Source organism: Dromiciops gliroides, chromosome 2, assembly GCF_019393635.1.
Source record: "Dromiciops gliroides isolate mDroGli1 chromosome 2, mDroGli1.pri, whole genome shotgun sequence".
Lineage (NCBI taxonomy): Eukaryota > Metazoa > Chordata > Mammalia > Microbiotheria > Microbiotheriidae > Dromiciops > Dromiciops gliroides.
In genome coordinates, this window is record NC_057862.1 from 355,127,063 (window position 1) to 355,153,680 (window position 26,618).

The window sequence follows — 26,618 nt, forward strand, 5'->3', positions numbered from 1 at the left end:
CACTGGTGCTTCACCTATTTCAGAGGCTCTTGGGGGTCTCTTTCTCTGGCGAGGCCTTCCTGGGACTGGATCTGTGTCAGGGTGACTGTGGGGTTGGGCTCCACTCCTGTCTCAGCACAGCAGCTCCCTCCTTCCAACTTCCAGGCCGTTCGTGGTTAGAAGATGATTTCAGCACATTTTTCTGTGGGTTTTGCTGCTCCAGGAATTGTCCTATGGCATTATTTCGATGTTTTTTGGAGCAATCGTGTCATGAGTTCGAGAGCTCACTGCCTTTCCTCCGCCATCTTGGCTCCACCATCTTGACTCCACCCCGGAAGTCTAGAGGACAGGATTACATCTGTTTTAATCATAGACAAACACATGTTTGAGAAGGTTAGATGTCAGGGGCAGCTAGGTGGCACAGTGGATTGAGCACTGGCCCTGGAGTCAGGAGGACCTGAGTTCAAATCCGGTCTCAGACACTTAACACTTACTAGCTGTGTGACCCTAGGCAAGTCACTTAACCCCAGTTGCCTCACCAAAAAAAAAAAAAAGGGAGAAGGTTAGATGTCTTGTCCAAGGTCCCATAGGCCTATGTTTGGTCTCTGGAGAAAGTTCTACCTGTCTTGTGCCTGAAGGTTGCTCAGTGTGTATCAGTAATGACCCTGACTGTGGCAGCAGTTGCCAACTGCTTTTATTGGGCGGGGTCCCAGACAGAAGCTTGACACCCCACCCTGCCTCCATCTCCAAGCATTGGATAGTCAAGTCCTCAGTAGACCAGATATGACACTTCTAAATCCAGGCTCTCAAAGAAAACTGGCTTCATTTTTTTACTGTCTCATGTAGCACATACACAGCTAGTATACAAAATAAAGCCGACTTCCATAGGAAGGGGTGAAATAGCCCCTCTTTTCCTCCCATAATCTTCTGGGGATGCTGATGGTTCCAAGTTATGTTGATGATACCTTATCCTTCTGAAAAATGGTCTATTTATACGGGCCTTGGACTAAGAGATTTGGCATCTGAGGGTAGCAATTTACCTCTTAGTAGATGTATAGTTACTTTGTCTCAAAGGAGGTATAAAACTTAGGCAAAACATTTTAGTGGAAGACATTAATTTTCTAGGTATCAAGATTTAAAATGGGGTCTCATGACTCCTGATTCAATGTTCTTTCAATAAATGCCTTAAAAAATATCTGCCACTACCACATAATTCTTTGAGTTGGTAATGTTGTACAAGGCATTGTGAAATGAAGAGGATGGGTTGCTGAACAAGTCATAAAACCATGCAGTGAAAAAACAAAGCCATGCAGTGTCTAAAGGACCTTAGAACACAGACTGTCAGAGTAACACATTACAACATGAAATGTTAGACCTCAAAAGAACCATCATTAGAACAGACTGTGGAATATAGAACAGCAGAACCAGAAGGGTCCTCAGCATGTAGAACTTTACAATATAGAATGTTAGAGCTGGAAAGGATCCTTTAGCTATCATCTAATGCAACTGAAGCCAAGAAAATGGACTAGTTCATGATTAGACTGTAAGTTATCAACAAATCCTGGACTAAACTCTCTAGGTCCCTGCTTTCTTAAGTAAGAACTCTTTAGGTTATACCACACCACTAAAGACCACTCTAAATTTGGAGCTAGCCTAGCTACAAAGCAGACTCTCTCCAAGCCCTCGGGTAGATAGATTGGGTTGTCAAGATAATGATTTTTAAAAAATGAATGACTGTTATTATAAACCCAAGAAGAATAGCACCTTCTAGAGATTAATTTGATTGAAGGACACCGTCAACTAGGACACTTAGAATGGAACATTATGAGAGCCTAAAGCTGACTCTTTTTGAAGGTGGGGGGGAGGGGCAATGGGAGTTAAGTGACTTGCCCAGAGTCACACAGCTAGCAAGTGTCAAGTGTCTGAAGATGGATTTGAACTCAGGTCCTCCTGAATCCAAGGCCAGTGCTTTATCCACTGTGCCACCTCTACCTGCCCTCTAAAGGTGACTTTTAAAGAAACTTCCTCTGAATAGAAAACACACTCAGTTCAGTGTCAGAAGATCTGGGTTTGAATTCTGCTTGAGAGCCTAAGCTGTGTAACATTGGTTAGATCACATTAACTCTGATGCTTAGCTGCCCCATCTGTCCAACTATCACAGAGTTTGTATCTGGCTTGGTCCTGCTCTCCTTATTCATCAGTCAAAGCTGAAATGTTTGAGGGGTAAGAGGGAGGTAGAAAAAAAGGGACCATGGATATCATCCATTATGCTCATTACTCAAAAGTATTTAACAGATGCATGGCCATTTATAAACTATCTTGCTAATTTCATTCACAAGCCTTAAGTTGTAGAATCACAATTTGCTTTAACAATCCTGTCTGTTTCAGCTGGGTGGGGCTACCCCTGCAACACGTGCAAAATCATACTGAATTCCATAGAACAGTACCAGGCGCACATCAGTGGCTTCAAGCACAGGAACCAGTAAGTGAGCTTTGCTTTTCAATATGGGCATGGGTTGGTTAGGTTACTGGGAGAGGCTGTGGAATGGCATGTTGTGCCAGTGCTCAGTTCTACCACCTCTCCTAAACAGACATTTGGCTCATTCTTTCAAGAACCTTGGCATAGAATTATGGCAGCATCCAGGAGCCCCCTGTGACAGTTTGGAAAGAATTTACCAAGGTGCCTCCAAAAAGGGGGAGGGGCACTATCCCATCTGGGTCAGCATCTTGGAGGAGCATTACTGAACAATTTGCCCATAGCTAAAAACGATAAGTACCTTGGAAAGAGTCCTGAATTTCGAGGACCTAGATTCAAATCCTGGTTCTGCTACTTATTACTATGGGATATTGTACAAGTTATTTCTCAGAACCCTCATTTCCTCATCTACAAAATAAAAGGGTTGAACTAGGTCGTATCCCAGGCCCCTTCCATCTTTAACTCCATGATCTTAAGACCAGAAGGAAGTTGCTTTGGTTTCCATGACGTGATAATCCTTCTAGTCTTAACCATATATTGAGTGGCCTTCTAGTTGGCCATCATTCAGTTTCTTCTCAATTTTTTTTTTTATTAGTGAGGCATTTGGGGTTAAGTGACTTGCCCAGGGTCACACAGCTAGTAAGTGTTAAGTGTCTGAGGCCAGATTTAAACTCAGGTATTCCTGACTCCAGGGCTGGTGCTCTATCCACTGTGCCATCTAGCTGCCCGTCTTCTCTATTTTAAGAGACAGAAAGGGCTGATTGGCTGAGGGTAGTGTCTCAGTGCCTTGATCTTCTTTCTCAATACCTGTAACTAGCTAGACATGCCGGTCCTTAGAATCACTTTAAATTATTTCTTTTTTTTTTTTCAATTAAAAAAAAAAGCTATTTTCTTTCCTTCCCACCACCCCTCTGTCAGGATGTAAATGTGTTTTGATGAACACATTTCATAGAGGATAATGGTAGGTCTTCCTCCTTGATTTTGCTCAGTTGATTTTTATATGTGCAGTTGGTTGCAGGGGTTAGGTTCTCCCAAGACAGCTCATTTAGTTTGTGACATTCTGCTCAGTATTGTTAGCAACACCTTAAATACACTACCAGGTAACTTGCTCGTAATCAGACTGGTGAGCAGAATCAAAGGATTGAAAGCAAGATAGATCCTTAGAAATTACTCAGTCCAACCTCCTTATTTTGCAGATGAGGAAATTAAATCCCACAGATAATAAGTAACAAAGCTAAGATGCAAACCCTGGCTCAGTGACCCAAAAATTCAGCATCTTTATCGCTCCACCCCATAATGTCTTGACTTGATCATGTTCCAGGAAAGTAGCTTTGCTACTAACCAATTTAGGGAGGTTGGGAGTCCAGGCTTTTGCAGAGATTCTGACACACCTATCTCCTTTCCCCTTCTCTTTCCTTCCTCTACTCCTCCTTCTCCCAACCTCCCCCACAGTATACCAGGAGCTGTGCCGATCCTAGGACGCTTTCCAAAGCAGCAGTATGTTCGAGAAGAAACAGTGTCCTCAGGAGACTACAGTTACTTTAGCCAAGACTCCTAGAGCCAGTGGCAATACTGTTCTCTTCAAGTTGGTGTCAGCCAAGAACAAGCAGCTAGTGCCAACTCTCAACGGCTCTGTTATCTGGTCAGAGACTGTCCTGCACCTCCCTCTCCTAGTGACTGAGCAGGACAAAAGCAGAAATGACTTAGTTTGGAAAGGATCTGATGTAGCAAGTTTTGCTCCATCTTGTATGATCCATTAGGAAGCTCCTTTGGCATAGTCTGTTAATTGACATCTTGTTCTGTGTGTTTCTCAAACATACAGGTGGTGTCCCTCCTTTATATGTTACTTCTTGCCACTCCTCTGCCTCTAAGCTGTGTCCCTGCCCTCTACAAACAGTGCAGAACTCTGGGGTTTCAAGAACAGCACCTTGACTAGTTTCTCTTAGATCAGGAGTAATAACGTAGAGCTGGATGTTTGCAACATTGTTCTTCCCAACTCCCACTTGAACTTGTGTGTCTAGGCGTGTCTTACTTTATCTCCCTGTATTTGAAGAGACACATCCTTGGGTTTTTCCTAGTGCCTTGACCACCTACTAGGGAAACCATGGAATGTGAATGCCAATGGCAGGGGTAGAGAACAAAAAACTTACTAGCAAGGTATTGGCCAGCTGTGTGTATTTATCCCTCAAAAGAAAGACACCTTAGACCAAGTTATTCCCAGTTGTTCAAGAGGGTCTCCCTTTTAAATCTAATTGATCTATTGAGATGTTTTCTGTCTTGGTTGGGAGCCTCAGCTATTCACTCTTCACAATATCTACAAGGGAGGCCATGCTGCTCTGGGCATACTCAGTGGTCAGATGAGTATGGGCAGCACAAGGTTCTTTCCCCTCACAGTTATTGCTGCTCCCAGTCCCATGCCATCACTGGACAGCTACTCTGAGGGTACAGGTTAAAGGAGGTCACTTGGTAGCAGCTCTGCTTGCTGCTTGCCCGAGGTCTGCTGCCCAACTACTTTATAGATATAAACCACATTAAAGTCACATGACCCTTCAGACCTCCTCCTTCCCTTGGTTCTGCAGTCGCTTGGCAGATGAGAATTCACTGATCAATGGAATCTGTGGAATGAATAGGAAGGGTTCTTTCCAGGAGTAGGCCCCTAGCTATTAGGGGACTGACTGGTGTTACAGTTTTTTAATCCATAGATCTTTCAGGCTAGAGAGAGTGATTTTCAAATAATCAAGAAGAAACAAGAGGGAGGGGAAAGAAGTTGACCTGGACTATACCATGCAAACAAGTAAGCAAGGGGTCCCTTCCCTTCCCAGAAACAGAGGGACTACTTCATCACAGAACCCGAATCAGAAGGTGCCTTGGAGGCCTTCTGGTCCACTCCATACTGAACAAAAGTACACTGTACAGAATCCCTGACAAGTGGCCAGCCAGCCTTTGCTTGAAGATCTCTGATGGAGAAGAACCCACTGCTGCCTGGGGCAGCCCATTCTACTGGACAATTCTGATGGTTGGAAAATGTTCCTTATATAAGGCTGAAAGCAGCCTTTTTGCGGCTCCCACCCATTGTTTCTAGTTCTCCCCTACCCCATTACAGCCCTTCACATATTGAAGGCAGGCACTTTGTCCCCCCAAGTTTTGTCTTCTCCAGGCAGAAGCATACCCAGTTCCTTCACCTGATTGTCATATGACATCATCTTGAGGTCCTTCTGGTCTCCCTCTTCTGACTTCTCCAGTTTAGCAATATCCTTCACAAACTATGACTCCTAGAATTGGGCAGTGCTCCAGGTATGATGTGACTATGGCAGATGAAAGATAAACTTTCACTTCCCTAGTGTCCCAAACACTCTGCCTCTCAGCGTAGCCCTAAGATTGCTTTTTGGCTGTCTTTTCTCAGTGTTGACTCATATTGAGTTTAAAGTCCACTCAAACTGACGAAACTTCTTCAGATGAACTGTCTAGCTGTATCTTCCTTATCTTGACTTTTTTTCCCCTGATTGCATTTTTTTAATCTAAATGTAAAGTCTTACATTTATCCCTGTAAAAATTCAGCTTGCTCCATTCATCCCAGTGTTTTGGACTTGTGAGATATTTTGAATCCTGATTGTAATCCAATCTGTTAGCTATCCCTCCTAGTTTCGTTTTGTCTGCAAATTTGATAAACATGCCATCTTTCACCTTTGTTAAGTCATTGATAAAAATGTTGAACTGGCCTTATGCCAGTAACCTCTCTGGGGCATTCTGTTAATGGCCTTCTTCAAATAATGACCTAATCATTAATGATCACTCTTTCAGTTTGGCCATTCATCCAGTGCCAAATCCATTAATTGCTAAAATCTTGGTAAATTAAATCCATAGCATCTCCCTGATCTATTGATCTATTAAATCTGTCCAAAAAAAAAAAGGAAGTGAGGTTGATCAGATATGACCTGTTCTTCATGAAGTCATCCTGGCTCTTTGGTGATTACTGCTTCCTTTTCTCTACAATCCTTAACCACTTCTTTAATATTATGCAGAATTTTGACAGAAATTGAAGTTATACTTATTGGTCTACAGTTTGCCAAGTCGGTAATATTCCATTTTTTAAAATGCAGGCATTTGCCTTTTCCTAGTCCTGTTGCACTTATCCCATTCATCTTGATCTTTCAAAGATTCACAACAGTGATTCAGCAGTCAAATCTCCCAGGTCTCTGGGATATAGGTTATCTGGGCCTGGTGACTTAAAGGGCAGGTAGGTATTCTGCTAAACTTGGATCTTAATATCCTGTTAGCCATTTTTGTTGAGTCCTTTCCAATCCAAAGATCATTGACCTTGGTGGACAAAGCAGAAAGTCAGGCAGCCTTTCTTTCTCGTCTCATCAATTATGATTGGTCTGTCTACTTTGAGCAGCAATGCCATCTTGTCTTTAATAATCCTTTTGCTCATCACAGCATTTTAATAATTTGGGGGGGGGTGTTAATTTTTTAGCTTTTCCTACCAGTCTTAGCTTATTCTGAGCTTGGATGTTCCTGACATTTCTTACAGGCCCATGCCATGCTTCATATTTATTACCTTCCATCACCTGCCTTTGCTCCCATCTTCTATACTCATCTTTTTTTTTCCCCCTTGGTGAGGCAGTTGGGGTTAAGTGACTTGCCCAGGGTCACACAGCTAGTAAGTGTCAAGTGTCTGAGGCCAGATTTGAACTCAGGTGCTCCTGAATCCAGGGCTGGTGCTCTATCCACTGCACCACCTAGCTGCCCTTTATACGCATCTTTTTAAAAAAAAATCTAAGTTGCTTAAGTTCCATTTGCTTATACATTTCTTTTTTTCCTCATTGGAATGATTTTATGGCTCCAGAATTTCATTCTTGAAAACTTCCTTTTCCTCTTGGTATGACTTCTGTCAAATTTTGATCCATAGGATCCTGCCTATCCTTTTCTCTGAATCTTTCAAAATCTTTTCTCCAGTAGCCTTGCATGCATGTCAGACTATGCTCAGTTTTCTTCTCCTTTTTCAAAATTGAAGTGATCACTTTGCTCTTGATTTCCCTCATATCTTCTTTAGGACCCGGTTCCTTTTTGGTAAATGTCTGATCCAGAATAGCAGTTTCCCATCTTCCTCCATCTTTTTACAGATGAAGTTATCATTAGTGCAAGCTAAGAAGTTATTAGCTGCGGCTCTGCTTTTTCAGAGCATGAACTCCAGCAGGAGTCCAGTTGATGACTACTGCATTCTCATTTCACAGTACCAGGCTTGTGATCTGTTTCCAAAACTTAAGTGTTTCCTCTCTCCACCTGGATGTTCTGTAGTAGATTCTGAATATTTATTTCTTTGAGTCTTACAGTTTTCTTTCTGACCCGACAGTATCTCTGTGTCTATATCACCATTCCCTTGAGGACAAATAGCTGCTTCCTCCTCACAGGGTCCCCTTCCCTCCTCTTCAGGAAGTGTCATATCTGTTACTTAGCTCCAGGTACTCAGTTGTCCTTCCCTTTCTCTTTTGTCACCATCCTCCTGTCGAAGATGAGTTTTCTCTGACTTTACATATTCCCTTTCTTCATCTTTGTATGAAAGCTTTCAGTTTTTTAAGGAAGACTGCATTCTTCCTGATAACAGGGATTGGAGAGGTGTTCCTCAAGGCCCTTTACTTTGTCTTCTAAAAAGGAGACCAACCTGCACTTCGTACATAGATAATTGTCACTTGGCCACGGCAGAAAGACAGATGTCATGTGGTCTGTGCAAATTACTACCAGATTTTCTGTGCTCTTATGAATTGCCAGAAACATGAGTTTCTTGGACCTTTTTTTTTTTTTTTAAACTAGTTGTGGTCAACTCCCTTGGAGAATTACTGTGGCCAGTGGGGGTCTTGAAATCCAAAGTTTTCATTCTCACCTCTGCAGTATTATATGTATATTATATACTACTATATATACAAATAGTGCTATATACACCCAACTTCCTTTCCTTTGTCTTCCTAACCTTCTCCTTGAGTCCCCTATTGTCCTCAGGTCTTCATTTTTGAGTCTTCGGGTTCTATTCTTCTTCCTTTCTTCTTTGTCTTGGAGTCCACATAGCATAAGTGATTCTCCTGACTAACCAAACCTTCTAGTCCTGAAGCCAGCTTGTAGCAAGGGGCAGACCCTGCAGTGGAGAAGGTAACTTACTTTCTATTCTGACTTAGCAAGGCTTCCAGGATGTCCCCTAGGAAGATCATTTGAAGAGAATTACTCCCTCCCCATACTAGGAAACAGAGAAAGCCTGCTATATATTTACGGAGCCTTTCCTGCTTCTCTCTAAAACTCCAACCTCTCTTGCTTTGTGAAGAAAAGTCTTTTGTGTGTGGATGTGTCTACTCTGCCACATGGGAGAAAAGCCTCCCAATAAAGAATGACTCCTCTGACTACCAGGGGTGTGTGTTCTGTGCCAAAGCTTGTACTGATTATCAGCAAGATGCCATTATGTTTATGGTTTCTGAGTTTAGGCAGCCGTCTTCCTCTCATAATAACATATGCTTTGTAAATTTTCATGATAGTAGTAACTCTGAAGTATGTGACGCAATGTGATTTTATTGATGAGAAAACTGAGGTTCAAAGAGGTTGATATACCCAGGATCACATAGCTAGAAGATGTCAGAGTTGGGATTTGAACCAGTCTTCTGATTCCAAATCCAGACACATGAGTGCCACCCCCATGGACTCCATGTCCCCATGCAGGAGTGTCCAAGGAGCAAAACTTTTTTCTGATCTTTGAGAGGTTTTAAGGAGGTAAACTATTCAGCTTCATTCAGACTAAGATGTGAATAGCTTATAGAGTTGCCAGTGGAGTGGAGGATAGTTGTGTTATAAGACCGAAGGTTGTAAATCTAATGAATTTCTGGTTAGAGGTTGGACCTAGTCTGTTCTTTAAACCAAATTTTGAATCTACCTCTGCATTATCTGTGATAAGCTTTTCCTCTCCCACAGGCCACATTGGGAGATCCACAACCTGCCACTCCTTTCTACATTATTGTGACACTTCCTATTGCCTAGATTCTCAGCCTGGGTGGGCCATTACACAGACAGAACCTGGGAGCAAAGGTATTGTTCTTTTTCTGGGATTTTTGCCCTCTACCACCACCTAACCCTGTCAGAGAAAGGAAGCCATGGTGGATCTTAAGAGTTTATGTGGCTCATTGGATTCATAGTTTTTCTGGTCCTCATTGTTATTTCCCTGCTATTGCCACCATCATTGGATTATTGATCTTGGCATCCTCTTCATCCATTCCCTCTTCCCTATCTCCACAAACTCTAGAGCATAGCAGTACATTTTTTTGTTTGTTTATCTACAAGGGAAGAGAATGCAGAAATTGAGATGTAATGTACCAGAGTATGGGAATTAGTGGTATGTAAATATCTACCCTGTCTTGAGATCAGGCAGGAGCTAAACTTTCTAAATTATTTCTGAGCTAAGTTCCATAAGACTAGCCTGGGAGATCCATTTGCTTGGAACATTGTCACCCCACCCTCATCCCCCCAGTCACCCTAAAGGATAATGGCATCTGTGCCCTCCATATTCTACATCGTCTCCTAAACCAATTTTGGGTGGACTTGGATTGAGTTTATTCACCTGTTCTACAAGCCTCTGCACTGCATGGTGGGTTTGGTGTTTTTAATCCACACTACTGCCTAAGCAAATGTTGTCTTCCCCCTGACAGGCATAGAAAACGTAGAAAATTAAAATTTGGAATAGAAAGGAACATCAGAGATCATCTAGTCCAGTCTGTATCTGAACAAGAATAATAAGATCAGAGATTTAGAGCTGGAAGGGACCTTAGAGTACCCATCCCCTCATTCTACAGACAAGGAAATAGAGGAGCCCCAAGTGGGTTTAAGTGACTTGCAGATACCAATGTAGCAGTTAGTCTATCTGTTCACTGGTTACCTCTCAGTACATAACTGGTTCATCTCCTATTCTGCTTAAGTATTCCCCTGGTTGTACCCTTACCCCACCTCTGCAGTGGAATTGTTTGTTATTAATATGTTATTGCTTATTCACATTCACACTGTACTTCTCCATTGTCCTTTGGATGACCCATAACTTTTAATTGCATGGAGACTGATATCCCATGTAACACTACTGGAAGACTATTGAAAGATAGATGGGCTTTTGTTTCAGGGAGAAGTGTAGGGTCATTAAAAATATCTTTCCAAATGTCTGAGAGAGGGGAGACAGAGGGGAATGGTATGAGGAAAAGGTGTTTGGATCCAAGAAGTCACAGGGATTGTGAGTAGAGCCTTAGGGCTCTGTAAACCTTAAGATACTATAGCACTGTGGGTTACTGACGTTATTATGCGGAGGAGCCTCCAACCAAGTTCTTCACTACCTACCTCATCAGAGCATGGAGGGGATGCTGAGTTCGGGAAGGTAATGCCAAAATACAGGCTGGTGAGGCTTTGACTATAGACCTGAGGATGGGCTGGGTGTTTTCACACCAGCCTGCACAGCAACCTGGCTACATTCATAGGGGCAAGGTGATGAACTGACCACAGCTTTTTTTGAAGATGGCCCTTTACATTGGAAGGGGTTCTCGATTTAGAAGTATGGGACAAGCAAGTCTCCCTGTTACCACCAGAGGGCACCAGTGGCCCAGTAATTATAGAAAAATCTCTCCTCCCCATCCCCATCCCCGCCTCCCTCCATTTTCCAAAGCTGGAAAAATCTTAGTTGTACAACCTTATCAATTTTCAGATGAAGAACTAGGGCCCAGGGATTTGGACATTTGCCCAAGGTCTCAGTGAGTGGAAGAGCTGGTCCAGTGCTACTTCTGGGAGTCCCTCCCTCTTTATCTCCCCAACTCCCACTCCCATTCCTGCTCCTTTCCACCTTCAAGCCTTACCCTGGAGGTCAGGAGGGTGAGGTGGTTCAAGTGTCTACCCACTAACCTAAACCAGGACTCTCAAACTCTTTGGTTTTAGGACCCCTTTGCACTCTTAAAAATTGAGAACCCCAAAGAGCTTTTGTTTATGTGGGTTATGTCTATATTTACCATGTTAGAAATCAAAATTGATCATTTAAAAAATACTTATTGATGTATTATGAAAAAAACACTATTTTCCAAAGCAAAAAAATATATATTAGGAGAGTGGCATTGTTTTACTTTTTTGTTTTTTCAAATCTCTTTAATGTTTGTTTTAATAGAAGATAGTTGGATTCTCATATCTGCTTCTGCATTGTCTGTTTCAATGTGTTGTTATGGTGAAGTATGTGAAGGAAATATAACCTCACACAGATATGTAGTTGAAAAAGGGAGGAGTATTTTTTTTTTTTTCAATTTTTGTGGGGCAAGGTCACACAGCTAGTGTCAAGTGTCTGAGGCTGGATTCGAACTCAGGTCCTCCTGAATCCAAGGCCAGTGCTTTATCCACTGAGCCACCTAGCTTTCCCCGGGAGGAGTATTTTAATGGGCAAATAATATCTTAGCATTATTATGAAGATAGTTTTGACCTAACAGACCCCTAGAAAGTATTTCAGGATGCTTCGGAATTCTAAACCACACTTTGAGAACCACTGGCTTAAACCCAAGCCAGAGACAAAGTGGGGAGAGAGAAGGCCAAACCACGGGGACTGGAGCTGGAAGTATAGAGCACTTGGCTATTCTTTGCATACTTCCTGCCCCACTCAAGCAGAGCCCTGTGATCATAAGCTTATAGGATTTAGAGTTGGAGGGAATAAGGAAACTGAGGCCCAAAGTAAAAGTAGTTTGCCCAAGGTCACATAGCTTATAATAAGTCACAGAATTGAAGTCTTCTGACTCCAAATCTAGTCTTCTTTATACCATATCACCATTGCCTGTGTGTATATACACTGTTCAGCAAGGGGGTTAGACTAGATTTCTCAGCCCCCTCTGCCTCAGACAGATTAGGATTCCATAACAGGAATGCTGAAGCCAAGCCAGACTGAGGGCCCATCTCTCCAGGCTGCAATCAGCCAACCACATCACCAGCAACAGGAGAGGTGAAAAACATAGTATCTCAGCCCTAGGTTTCTCCACTGCCTAGGTCCAGGCCTTCTCTTTCTCCAGATTAGCTTCAGCTAAATTCCTCCTTCCCCTCCTCCCCTTTACTCTCTCCTGACTGGATCTGGGGCAGAGAATTATCAGGTTAACTACAGCTGGAGACATCAAATTCAAGCCCAGGAGGAAGCAGCAACAGATCCAGGATGCGACTACGAAGGTGACAGAATCTTCCCGTCTACCGCCCTGACCCTCGAGGTGCCTTTATCCTTCCACCACCACTCCCTCCCTCCCTCCCCTCAGCAACCCAGCAAGCAATGCTTGTCTAAGGTTCCTCTCTAAACTTTTTTTTTCTTTCTTTTTTTTTTTTTGGGGGGGGGGGCCAGGGCAATGAGGGTTAAGTGACTTGCCCAGGGACACACAGCTAGTAAGTGTCAAGTTTCTGAGTCTAGATTTGAACTCAGGTCCTCCTGAATCCAGGGCCGGTGCTTTATCCACTCTAAACAGAATTATAGACTTGGAAATAAGAGAAACATTGGAGATAACCTTGTTCACCCCCTTTTAATACAACCATTTCAGATCTCCACCCTCTTCTAATGGAAGATGTCTTTTCTCCAATTAAGGAGGTGTCATGGTATTATGGAGTCAGAATCTGAATTTCCACTCTGACCCCTTGCTACCTATATGACAAGTCATTTTATTGATCTAGTCTCCAGTTCATTTGGAAAATTGAAGAGGGCGGGGGCCTTTGCACCTCTATTCTATGGTTCTTTGTACCTCAGAATCACCAATTGACTAGTGGTCTCTAAGGTCTTTTCCTACAAAAATAGTCTATGTTTCATAATGCCAAGAACTTTTCTTATTCTAACCCCCTATGTCCTAAGGACCCTTCCTTTTTGAAACCCTGAATCTCTGAGGATGGGTTATTCCTCCTAAAAGCCATATTTTCCAAACCAAAATTCTGGACCCACAGTCTGACAAACCTCCCCACAGGGGCAGCTAGGTGGCGCAGTGGATAGAGCACTGGCCCTGGAGTCAGGAGGACCTGAGTTCAAATGTGACCTCAGACACTTAACACTTACTAGCTGTGTGACCTTGGGCAAGTCACTTAACCCTCATTGATACCCCCCCCCAAAAAAAAAAAACCCTCCCCACTGCGGGGGTCTTGTTCACTGTACATGAGTACATAAGATCATTGATTTAGAGCAGAGACAGGACCTTATAAGTCATCTAGCCCACTGTACTTCATTATTAAGGAAACTGAAGCTCAGATGATTTGCTCAAGATCACACAGGTAATGAGTGTTAAGAGAGTTTGAACCTATATCCTCTGACTTAAAATCCAACTCTTTCCCATTGTGCACTGCTGATCACCTTTCCATCATTAAAGTCTGACTTTAGGGTCTGTTTTGAGAGACATCTGGACCTGCTGAAAGTTCCTGGTCCCCCAAGGCTGGTAGCCTTAGACTTTCCCTCCAAGAACTTGATCAGACCCCACCTCAGCCTCCTTGTCTCCACTCTAGCTTTGGTGGTTTGAGGAAGAATGGCTTCCACAGCCCCTCCCATCCTTTGTGGCTTTGCCGTCTTCATTTTAGAAATTGGCTGCAGATGTGCCCAGAGGAAGAGGAGGAAGAGGATAGTCTTTGGAGACAGATAAAAAAAATTCTTAATGTCAGGGATATAAATGGAGAGATCTAGCTCTGGTATCCAGTACTAGAGAAGGCATAGCCTTGCAGGGACTCCTGTTTCTAAGCTTCCAAGGAGGCAGAGAGCTCAGAGTTTCTCCAACTTCCACTATCTCACTGCCGCGCCCCTCCCCCCCCCAGTAGCAAAGAAGAAAGAGAAGTGGTGGGACAGCCATCTTTGTTTTTTGTTTTTTGGTGAGGCAATTGGGGTTAAGTGACTTGCCCAGGGTCACACAGTAAGTGTCAAGTGTCTGAGGCCAGATTTGAACTCAGGTCCTCCTGAATCCAGGGCTGGTGCACTATCCACTGCGCCACCTAGCTGCCCCTCATTTTTTTGTTTGTTTTTTGTTTTGGGGGACAGCCATCTTTGGGGATCTCCAGATGATTCCCCTCAGGGCCGACTAGAAGCCATGCTCTGATCCACTAAAGGCAGAAGTTTGTCAAGCAGGACAGGAAACTGGCATCCCCGAGCCAGGCTTTAGAGCTCCCAAGGGCTTGGCCCAAGCCTCAGGGCCTGGGACTGGGGTTGGGCCTAAGGTACTGGAGCTGGGCAAGCAAGCAACTTGCTGCTCTGGAATAACAAAGTCAGTAGTGTTCCCCAAGCTGGTCATTGAAGCCGACTGCCATCCAAGAGCAATATTGTTGGCACCGAGGCGAGACCTAGAAGCCGGTTCTGCCCTGACCTCCTTGTAGAGAACCCCTCACTTGAATTCATAAGCCCAGCCCAAGGGCAAGGAAGGACTCCATGTTTAGTACCTGATTCTTTTAGGGAGAAACAGATAAAATTGTCCTGGTGACTTTTCTAAGAACCAGTAGGTGTAAGGCTGAGGCTAGAACCCAGACCTCCAAGCTCTCTCTCCCCCCAAGACACCTCCATTCACACAAGAGCCTTTCCTGTCCCTGTCAGAAGGGAACTTGAAGAGAAGGAAAAACCTCAGGAGACGGGGCCCCAAGGCTCTGGGAGAGCTGTAAAGTGCCCCTCTTACAGCGTCAGGGCCCTGCTGCCAAAGGGTGGGGTGAGATGGAGCCCTGGGAAGGTGGGAAAGGGAACACCAGAGGAGGAGAACCCTGGTGAATGCTTGCTAACCTGGGGGAACTTTCTGTTATTCAGGAGACAGGGAGGCGGCAGCGGCCACAGTGGGAGCCAGACATATGAAGGGGTTTTTGTTTGACTCTGGCTCTGGTTATAAATCTGGGGAAAGGCTCCAGCCCGCCCAACTTCCCCTCCCTTCTCTTCCTCCTCCTCGGCCCCCCTCCCTGAGTGCCAGGGAGGGCCTAGCCTGTGGTACTTGGGATAGGGTCGGGCTAGGACCACCCCAAGGTCCAAACTGGAGGTGTCTTAGGCCCAGGTCACTGTCCAAGGCCAGAGGAGCCTCTGAGTCCTTCAGGAGCCCAGCCCACTCCAAAAACAAAGCTTGGAATGGAAGGAGGGGTGAAGGCTCACTCAGCCAATGAGAAACTCCTAGGAGGGGCCAGACTAAGGCCAGTTTTTCATGAAACTCCTTTCTGGGAGCAAAGGGGAACTCGTGCCCCAAGGAAACCAGAGCCCCAGCTCCCCTACATCCCTCAGAGCTTTCTACCCGCCCCACCCCCACCCGGCCAATAATGCCCCTTAGGCTTCCCTTCAATGCCCACCCCCTTTCCCTTCTAGGCCTCATTTTATTTTAACTGCACATCTATCGTGAACATGGCTTTGTAGTGGTCAGTGAAAAGACATACAGATAGGCACATGTGTGTGTATGTATATTTTTATAAATAACAAACTTTGTTCTCAAGGAGCCTACAATCTAATGGGGCCTTAGAGAAGAGAATTACACAAATAATTCATACAAGGTGAAAAGAAGACAAATGCAAAGGGGGCATCCAAGCAAGGAAAGTTAGGTTCTAAGAGAATGTGGAGAGGGGTAGATCACCTTCACTGAGGGTGATCTATCTGAGAAAGCTTCCTGGAAAAGGAGGCGTCTGAATTGGGCCTTAAAGTAAGACTCTTCAACAGATGAAAATGCTAAGGGAGAGTTTACTCTAGGCACCAAGGATAACTTGAGCAGCGACACAGAAAGGAAAGGGTAGACTACCATAGCTCAGAAACTAGTTGGACTGGAACTCTGAGCAAGCAGGCCCCGACCTCAGAGGCCACCCGTTGTGACCTGAATCTGAATAGTTCCAATATGACCCTCCAGCTTTTGACTGAAGATCTGTCATGAGCAGAAACAGACTGCCTCCCAAAGCAGCCTCTTGGGTTTCCCTGAGAGAGGAGGCCATGCCGCTTAGTGGAGCTGCCTCCTGAGCCAGAGAGACCTGGCTTCAAACCCTACTTCAAATAGATGCCGCTTGAGCAAGTGACATGATCACTCAATGCTCTCTAAAACCCCAAGTCAGAAAAGGTTCCAACCTGCATTAACAGGAAGTTTCCTCACCCAGTCAGATGACAGGGTGCAATCCCTACTCTAGTCCAACTGTTAAAGGAGGAAAGAAAGGGGCATTTATCAAGTACCTACTGTGTGCCAGACACTCTGCTGAGTGCTTTACAAATATCTCATATAATCCTTACAGCAACCCTCGTAAGTAGTTGTTATTTTTATTATCCCCATTTTACAGATGAGGAAATTGAGGGAGACAGATTAAGTGACTTGCCTGAGGTTACATAGCTAATACGTATCCCAAGGCTGGGATTTGAACTCGGGTCTTCCTGACTCAAACACAAAGCTCCCAATGTGATTTAAACAGGGCAAAGTCCAACAGAATTATCTTATACCCTCCTGTATTCTGATATTATGCCTGTGCTATTTCTGCCTAAATACAGCATAGGATAGTATTGGTCTTTTTGATTGCCAGCTTAATTTCAGCTTGCATTCCACTAAACCCTCCAGATTTTCTTTTCTTTTTCAAAATAATCTTTAGATTTTTACAGTGACTAAATTTTCCCTTTTATCTTCCTCCTTTCCACACTCCCACTGAGCCATGCCATATAACAAAGAATCTGTTAAAGAAAAGGAGGAAAAGAATTAGCGTAACAGATCCATGGATTGAAAAAATCTGAAAACCCATAGGCCTTCCACCTCGGTGAAGGAGTTTAAGAATAGGGGGCAAGGAGGAAAAAAAAAAAAGAGTAGGGGGCAGAGGAATGGAGAAGGGTTCTTCTGTCTCTTCTTTGAAGCTATACTTGTTCTTTATAATTTTGCAGCATTCATTTTTGATTGTTTTGTAGTCACAGTTCTTTCCACTTGCATTGTTATAGTCATTGAATGTTTTCTTTGATCTGCTTACTTCATTCTGCATCAATTCATTTAGACCTTTCCCTACTTCTCTATGCTCATCATATTTGTCATTTCTTACAACACGCTCATATTGCATTAAATTCATGTACCATGACACTCCCTAACTGATGGGCATACACCCCCCCAATTCTTTACTACCACAAAAAAAATGCTAATATAAATATTTTGGTACATATGACGCTTTCTTTTATCAATGACTTCCTTGGGATATAAGCCCAGTGCTGGGATAAAGGGTATAGACATTTTAGTCACTTTATTTGCATAATTCCAAATTTCCAAAATGGTCATACCAATTCACATCTCCACTAACAAGCTTCAGATCTTTTTCAGGCAAATTGCTGTATATATGTCCCATTTTATACTTAGAAAATTTATTTTGGAAACCCAGGCATAGCACTTTACATTTATCTTCATTAAATTTCATCTTACTAAAGTAGATTCATTCCTTTTCTAGCCTTTCTAGATCTTATGGGATCCTGATTTTGTCAACCAATGTATTGGCTATCCTTTCAAGCTTTTGTCATCCTCAAATTTGCATTAGCATACATTAGCATACATATCCTCTGTGCCTTTCTCCAAACCATTGATAAAAATGTTGAACAGAACAGGTCCAAGGACAGAGATCCTTGAGGGCACACCTCTAGAGGCCTTTCTCCAAGCTGATGTCATTTGATTTATAATCTTTGAGTCCAGTCATTCCACTGGTTCTGCATCTAACTGTATTATGATTTAACCCATATCTTTACATATCGGCAGGTGGTGCAGTGGAGTGGGCCTGGAGTCAGGAAGCTGTTGTTCAGTCACATCAGTACTATCCTACTCCTCATGACCCTCAGGTCAGGAAGATAGGAGTTCAAACCCAGCCTCAGACACTCATTAGTTCTGTGACTGTGGTCAAGTCACTTAACTTCTCTCTGTTTCCTCATCTATAAAGTGGAGCTAATAATAGTGCCTGCTCCCCAGAGTTGTTGTGAAGATCAGATGTGATACTATTTGTAAAAGCACTTAGCCTGGCACATAATAGGCACTGTATAAATGCTAGCTATCATCATCGTTATTGATGTCCACAAGAATAGCATCAACTAACACAAGTGCTTTCTTAAGCAGCTACTACAATTTACAGGCACCTATCCATGTGTGTTGTCTCCCCGAATAGAACATGAGCTCCTTGAGGAGAAAGGGATTGTTTTACTTTTCTGTTTGTATCCCCAGCATTTAGCATAGTGCTTTGCACATAGTAATTACTTACTAATGCTTCATTCATTCATTCATTGATTCACTGTGGTAGGTACTTATTAAATTACAGACTGACTGACTTGGACTACAAATACCGAAAAATGAAGCAATCAGTATTCAGGAATTTACATGTCTATCTAATCAAGAAAGATTATATTAAAAGTTTTGGTGAAATCTAAATCTAAACCCTGTCTCTAGCATTCCCTTGATTTGCCAGTCTAGCAGTCATCCTGTCAAAGAGAAAATAAAAGTCAGCTGCCATAAGTTGTCTTTGATGAAGTCTTATTTGGCTTTTAGGTATCACTACCTCTCTTTCTAAATACTAATCACCTTTGAAGAGGGGGAGTACATATCTAAAGATAAGGCCCTATTGGAGTCAGATTTTAGAAATGGTGTGTCATGATCAGAACAGTAATATTAACAAGATTGCTTGTACAACTAAAAGGCTATTAGGAAAGTCTAGGAAGAGAAAAAAATCAAGTCATAAAATAATTTTTAAAAAAAGAGGTGAGGGGACAGCTAGGTGGTGCAGTAGATAAAGTGCTGGCCCTGGATTCAGGAGGACCTGAGTTCAAATCCAGCCTCAGACACTTGACACTAGCTATGTGACCCTAGGCAAATCACTTAACCCTCATTGCCCTGCCAAAAAAAAAAAAGGTGAGAAACAAGTAGTGGTAGCATGAGTAAAGAAAAAAGGATGGGTGAAGCTTGGTCCTGAAGAAGAGATGGGAAAATGCACCTCTTTCCCTCCTTTTGCAGAGGTGGGAGAGGGGAAAGTGGGGAGAAGGGTGTCTGTGGGTGTGGAACATTGCGTTTTCTCAAATACCCATTATGTGTTGGTTAGTTTTGTTAAACTACCTTTTTTTTTCCTCTTCATACTTTGTCATAAGGGATGGCTTGCTGAGTAGGTGAAAGGGAAAGGATATATGTGAAAATAAAGGTGATGTAAAAACAAAATATCTCAATAATTGACAAGACTCCTGGCAGTTGGAGGGTGAGGGAGAGGAAGGAGTCAAAGTTGACTAGCTCCAAGGATTTGAATAATGAATGAGAGGATGGGGATGCTATAAACTGAGACAGGGAGTTTGGGAGGAAAGGAGGCCACAGTCTTAGGCATAAGTTTTGAGTGCTAGTCGAACATCTAGATGAAGCTAAATGTATAGCAGGTGATCAGTGACGTGTGACTCAATTAAAGAAAGAGATTTGGGATGAAGATGTGGATTTGGGGGATGTCCATATAGAAGAGATCAAAATCCTGGGAGTAAATAAGATTACCTTGAGAGAATATAAGAAGGAAGAGAAAGTTGGGATAACCACCATGAAGGGGCAAGAGGAAGATGAGTGGGCAAAAAAGTTGCTCTAGAAGGGGCCAAGGAGCTAGGTACCACAGGCAGCAAGAGGATAAAAGAGGATATCAGAGGTGTAGTTAACAATGCCACATGCTGCTATGGGTTTAAGGAGGATGAAGACAAAAGGTAAAGCCACTGGATTTGGTGATTGAGTCATTGGAGAGAAGAGTGGCAGAGGAGAAGAGAGACTAGAGTGTTGGGGGTTTTTTGGTTTGTTTTTGTTTTGTTGGGCAATGAGGGGACATCACTTCCACCTCCAGGGCTGGAGAGATGGGGAGAAGAAAAGAATCCACATTAGGGAAGGCAGCTAGAGAAATGGACTCCTCGGGAGAAAGCCTGGTTTCAGTTCTTATGAAGAGACCAAATGAGTAGAGGAAAAAAACCAGGATGAAGTCGAATTTGTCTGGGACAGAATGATTTCCAAAGGGCCCCGTGGAAGAAGGGAGAATAAGGACTGAGTGAGAGTAGAGTTGGGATGAACAGGGATGAAGTTACTGGTGGAAGCAGCATTCAGGGTGGGGGGCCTAGCTGAATTGGATTAATGGAATAGCATAGCAGGAGGTGAACTGGAAGGACCTGTTAGCCAGGAGGGAACTTAAGAGGAAGCATCGATTGGCTTGTTACAATTACAGGAAGAGCTGATAGGGTTAAACAACTCCAAGGGTTCTCTTTAGGGTATTGGTATGACAGAGTTTCAGAAGTCAGGGCCCCCATACGCACCCCACAAATCTTCCCCAAATCCTGGCCCCACATTCTCAGGTCCTCCCCACCTCCCCTAGAATTCCCCAAATGCCCCATACTCATTTTCAGGGTCCTTCCCTTCTTCACTATTTCTCCTCCCCCACCACAGGGCCCCTAATAGCACCCCAGGGGCCTGAACGGTGATGCTCAGGGTCTGTTTAGAACTACAGTGAGGCAGCAGGATGGGACAGGAACAGACTGTGCTGACCCCTCAGCATCTCAGCCTTCTGCCCATGTGGAGACCTGAACAACAGCTGCCTGACCTTTGACCCAGGGTCAGAGTGCAGGAGAAAGGATCAGGAGACAGTGGAGTCTCAGGACAGCTGTCTTCAGAACCAAAGAGTGAACCATCTGCCCACTTTCCCTGCTCCAGGACAGAAACTAGAGATAATAATAGCTAGAATTTATATAGCATTTTATGGTCTGCAGAATGCCTTACCAATATTACTTTATACTTATAACAATGCTGGGAAGCAAGTGCTGTTGTCATCCTCATTTTTACAGATGAGGAAACTGAGGCAGACAGGAGTTTAGCCACATATAGGGTCCAGAAGGTCAGATTCTTTGTTCTACATTCAGATTAGTAACTTCTACAGAGGAGGACGTGGGTAACAGAGGGAAGGCATGGAGAAATGCACGGGGCAGCATGATGCCGTTGGAATAGCAATGATCTTCGAGTCAGGCAAGACCTGGTTTTAAACCTATCTAACACTAGCTGTGTGACCCCAGCAAATCTCTCCTTTCTTATCTTTGGCTCATGACTTCTTTTTTTTTTGGTGAGGTAATTGGGGTTAAGTGACTTGCCCAGAGTCACACAGCTAGTGTCAAGTGTCTGAGGCTGGATTTGAACTCAGGTCCTCCTGACTCTGGGGCCTGTGCTTTATCCACTTCGCCACCTAGCTGCCCTGCTCTTGACTTCTTTCAAGTTTCAGCTCCTACCTGCTACAGGAAGCCTTTCTGAATTCCCCTTAATGCTGAATTCCCTCTGTTAATTTTCTCCGGTTTATCTCGTCTGTATCTTGTTTGTACATATTTGTTCAAGCTATGGATGCATGGGGCAGCTAGTTGGTGCAGTGGATAGAGCTCCAGGCCTGGAGTCAGGAAGACTTGAGTTCAAATAAGGCTTCAGACACTGCCTAGCTGTGTGACCCTGGGCAAGTCACTTCACCCTGTTTGCCTCAGTTGCCTCATCTGTAAAATGGGCTGGAGAAGGAAATGGCAACTCACTCTAGTATCTTTGTGAAGAAAAACCCAAACGGGATCACAAAGAGTCTGACATGACTGAACTACCACAACCATATGCATGGTGTCCTGCCCTTTAGACTGTAAGCTCCTTGAGGGCAGGGACTGTCTTTTGCCTATCTTCATATTCCCAGTGCTTAGCACAATGCCTGGCATGGAAAAGACATTTAATAAATGTTTGTTGTTGACTAAGTCACCTACCTCCCTGAACCCATTTCCTCATCTGTTATAAGAAGTATAATATTCATCTTACAAACTTCTTTTTAGGAACAAATGAGACAAAGTATGCATTTTGCGGAGGTCAAAGTTCAACAACTCTCCCCTATGGTTATTATAATGAGGAAAACTCTTGGAGTAAACAATGGGGCTTCCCATCCATACAGACTTAATGATCTCAAAAGTATAACCATAGACAAGAGGTTCTCAAAGTATGGTTCTGGGACCCTTTCAGAGGATCCACAAAGTTAAAAGTATTTTCATAGGGGCGGCTAGGTGGCACAGTGGATCAAGCACCGGCCCTGGATTCAGGAGTACCTGAGTTCAAATCCGGCCTCAGACACTTAACACTTACTAGCTGTGTGACCCCGGGCAAGTCACTTGACCTCAATTGCCTCACCAAAAAAAAAAAAAGTATTTTCATAATAATATTGAAATGTCTTAATTTCTAACATGGTAAATATTGCTAGAGATAACCCACATACACAAAAACTCTCTGAAGGATCCTCAATATTTCTTGGTTTTGCAGGGCAATGAGGGTTAAGTGACTTGCCCAGGGTCACACAGCTAGTAAGTGTCTGAGGCCGGATTTGAACTCAGGTCCTCCTGAATCTAAGACCAGTGCTTTATTCACTGCATCACCTAGCTGCCCAGATCCTCGATACTTCTTAAGAGTGGAAAGGGATCTAGAAACCAAAAAGTTTGAGAACCCCAGCTGATGACCAATCACTTGGCCAAGTTGAGTTGGTTGGCCAGTTGGTTTCCCTAGGGTCACTTCACTTACATAGCCACTCAGTCTGCCTTAGTTGAATCAGTCTACCTCACTGGGCCTCATTTTCCTCACCTGTGAAGGTAAATGGGTTAGACTAAATAATACCTCCGAAACCTTCCAGCTCTGACATTGTAGAATGCTGATTCCTGTATCCTCTACCCCTCTTCTCTCAATCAACTTCCCACTCAGTCTAAATAGTGAGTTTCAAGGGACTGGGAGTTTGGCTTAGGCCTCTCTGTATTCTCCTCGGGGCCCTGTAATAAGGGCTCTGGAAAGATTTGTTAGTGAAGGTTGCAACCTGACTGGATCTTATCTAAACCTATCTCCCTAAGCCTAACTCTGGCCACACAATGGGCAACTAAGAAATGGTTGCTGAATTTTAAGTTGGTGTACTGGAGATCTTATTAACTCCTGGTTGCCTGAGAAAGCAAGGGGGTGATAACGAATGGGAAGCTTTTACTTGGAGGAAGAAATAATGGGGTGGCCTTGACTGAGAATGCAACTCCTACAATAAGAGGAAACCACCGGGGGCTTAGGGTGAGCTGAGACCCATGGAAAGGGGCAGGATCCCCCTCCCCCACCAGTATCTGACCAGTGGAGCTGCAGGACGTCCCGACCGACCGAGCATTCTGCTTGTTACCCTAACCCCCAAGGGTCACCTGCCGAACCCCACCCCTCTTCACTAACCCTCTCACCACTGCAACCCAGGCTAAACCCAAATTCAAAACCAGTCCCACTCTAGAGCTACCGAATATCAGAGCAAGAAACGACCTTGGAGATAATCTTGCCCAACAAACCCCCTCATTTTAGTGGAGAGAAAACATACCCAGAAAGGAGCAAAGTGACTTGCCCCAGGTCACAGAGCTTTTTAGTGGCAAGGCCAGGACTACCCAGAGGGGAAGGGCTTAAGGGAGGGATAGGGGATGAAAAGTGGAGGGAAGAGGTGGAGAGGAGGGGAAGATGAGAGAATAGGGAAGCGAGCAGGGCGGGGCGGGGCTGAAAGGAGAGAGGAGGGGTCCACACTGGGATTCCCCCCCCTCCCCTGCCTGTTGCTGGGTCTTCCCCACGGGCAGCTGTTGGCTCCGCAGCTTGGGGGCGGATCTCAACGGGCAGTGACCCAGTGACCGGAGCCAGGCGTCCTTAGAGCCTAAGCAGGGGGACCCAGAGAGCCGGGGCGAAGCGGGGCGGTCCTGGCCCCCGGCACTGGCCGCCCCTCGCAGGAGCTGCGCCCCTGACTGTGTAGCGGAGCCGGAGCCAGAGCGTGGCAGGGAACGTCAGCCGTGCTCACCGTAGCTGATGGGAGCCACCGCCCCGGGGGCCCTGCAGCGTGGCTCCAGGGGGGACTAGCCAGGCGAGCAGCAACGGCGGAGAGCCTCGGAGGTGAGGAGCCGGGCAGGGCTGGGCGGGAGAGCCCAGGACTCCTGGGGCAGGGAGGAGGAGCTGGAGTTTAGGTGGCTCAGAGGACGAGTCCCGCGGGGCTGAGGCAGGGGACACACTTCGAGCATGGATGGAGACTCTAGCAAAGGCGACTTGGGGACCAAGGCTGGGGTGCGGGACTGGGGTGCAGCAGCATCCCTATGGGATAAGCCCAGTTGGGGAGCAAAGGGCTCCTGAATCGTGAAATAAGGAGGTCATCTGAAACGTGCAGTGGGGTTATGGAAAGGGGGGGGGCACTCCTGTTCCAAGTCTATCCAGAAGGGACAGGTGTGTGTTTGATGTTTCTGGGGGGGAGACACGGGAACAGTGATGGGGGCCTGGCTATGGTTCAGGTCCCTGGGTCAGGGCGCCCCTAGTGGATCGGGTTAGTGGCCTTGGTGGTGATGGTATGGAATGGGGGGAGGGTGGCAGTGAGGGAAGAGTAAGTAAATGAGTAACCAGAACCCAGAGCACACAAAGCCCTTTGTCACCCTGTCCAAAGAGCAAATCAGAGCTAGTACTTATTGGCCATAGAGCCTCTTCCCCCCTCTCTCTTTTTCCTCAGAGACTGGTGGGCAGGGGGCTCCTGACTTCACTCTCCCCCCTCTCCTCTCCCCCCCCCCACAACAGTGTCCTGCTTGACTGAAGCCCCAGTTGACACCTTGACTAAGTGGGAGGCAATGCCTCTTGTTCTTTCCGCATGAAGATGGGGGCAGTCACGATCCCCTCATAGGCCATTTTCAAGGCCAGCCCGGAACTTGGGAGAGCTCCAGCTTCTCCTCTGGTTCCCGACACCAGAATGATCTATTCCCTTTCTCTCTAAGCACCTCTTGACTCTGCAGTTACTGCTTCTGCCTGCAATGTCCTTGACTTCTCCACTTGTGAAATTCTCATTTTTCAAGAAATAGCTCAAATGCCTCCTCCTCTAGGAAGTCTTCCCAGATTCCCTTTCCTTACCCGGCTTTCGCTCACCTTTTCCTGGAGCAGGAAGTAAACTCATTCCTCATAACACAATGCGTTTTGTCCCAGGAGCCTCCTGTGCTAATTCCCTGGGGCTCTCACACTGGACTCCTGGGCATTTTCTCTGGCTGTCCCAGATGCCTGAAATTCTCTCTCTCATTCCTCCTCCTTGCTTCCTTCATTTCCTAGCTAAAATCCCACCAGCTACAAGAAATCTTTTCCAATCTGCCCTAACGAATGCTAATGTCTTCCCTCTGTCGTTTATCTCCAATGTATTATGTATATAATGTGTGTGTATAAAATACTTTGTTTTGCATAGTTTGCATGTTTTCTCTCCCATTTGACTATGAGCTCCTGGAGAGCAGCCTTTCAGTGACTGGCACATAGTAGGTACTTAATAAATGCTCAATGACTCACCAAGAGAGAACCTAGCTAACCTGCTTGCTAAGGCTGTAGGTTTACCCCCCAGGCCTTCCCTCCTCCAGTCTTAATATGCTATGGCAGTATAGCATGGTGGATAGAGAGTTATACTGGTAGTCAGTAATTCTTGGGTTTTAGCACCAGTGCCTGGCACATAGTAGGAACTTAACAAATTCTTATTGATTGATTCAAATCTCTCTCTGACATATCATATCTGGGCAAATCAATTTAACCTCTCAGTACCCCAGGCAACTCTGATCCTATAAAAACTGCCATTTACCCGGGTGCAGAGAGTTTCTTTACCAAGAGTTCCATATATGAGTGGAAACATATATTTGAACCAGACAGCTAGACCTATGATTTCACTGGTACATGGAACTCTTGGTGAGGAACCCTCTCCCCACCCCACCCCCAGGGCAGATGGGCAGCTTACATTATCAGAGAAATTGCCCAGGACAGGGAAGGTTAAGTGACTTTTCCTGGGTCACACATTTAACAAACATTTATTAAGCACCTACAATGTGCATAGCCCTGTGCTGCTAGGGGAAATCATAGGTTGTTAGAATTTTGAATTGGAAAGAACCTTAGAAATAATTTAGCAATGCAAAATTTAAATGTCACTGTCTCTTCCCTCAAGGAGCTTACAGTCTAAAGGGTGAACAACACAAACATAATAGTAATTGATTTTTACAAAGCTTTAACTCTTTTATTCCTAACGGCTCTGTAAGATAAGTCATATATGCACATATGTCCACATATACATGTGTGTATATATGTGTGTGTATATACACACATACACATAATATCCATTGTTCCACTTAGCTGACATATATGTATGTGTGTATATGTGTGTATACATACATATATAT

The 26,618-nt window shown here is 44.6% G+C and overlaps 2 protein-coding genes across 3 annotated transcripts in view; both read left to right on the plus strand.

Moving 5' to 3' along the window:
• Positions 1-7,162, plus strand: part of ZNF346 (zinc finger protein 346) — a 28,754-nt gene extending 21,592 nt beyond the window's left edge. Inside the window, exons 6-7 of the mRNA XM_043981087.1 lie at positions 2,368-2,461; positions 3,908-7,162. Coding sequence (XP_043837022.1) covers positions 2,368-2,461; positions 3,908-4,013 — 200 coding nt within the window. The 3' untranslated portion in view covers positions 4,014-7,162. The remainder of the gene's footprint in view (positions 1-2,367; positions 2,462-3,907) is intronic.
• A 61-nt stretch (positions 7,163-7,223) lies between these two features.
• The window catches only part of FGFR4 (fibroblast growth factor receptor 4), a 37,063-nt gene continuing 17,668 nt past the window's right edge, over positions 7,224-26,618 (plus strand). Inside the window, exon 1 of one of the 2 annotated variants that reach the window (XM_043983545.1) lies at positions 7,224-9,520. The gene's annotated coding sequence lies outside the window, so the exon portion shown is untranslated. Of the gene's footprint in view, positions 9,521-23,971; positions 24,334-26,618 lie in introns of those variants that run through there. The other variant, XM_043983544.1, reaches the window with a different exon arrangement.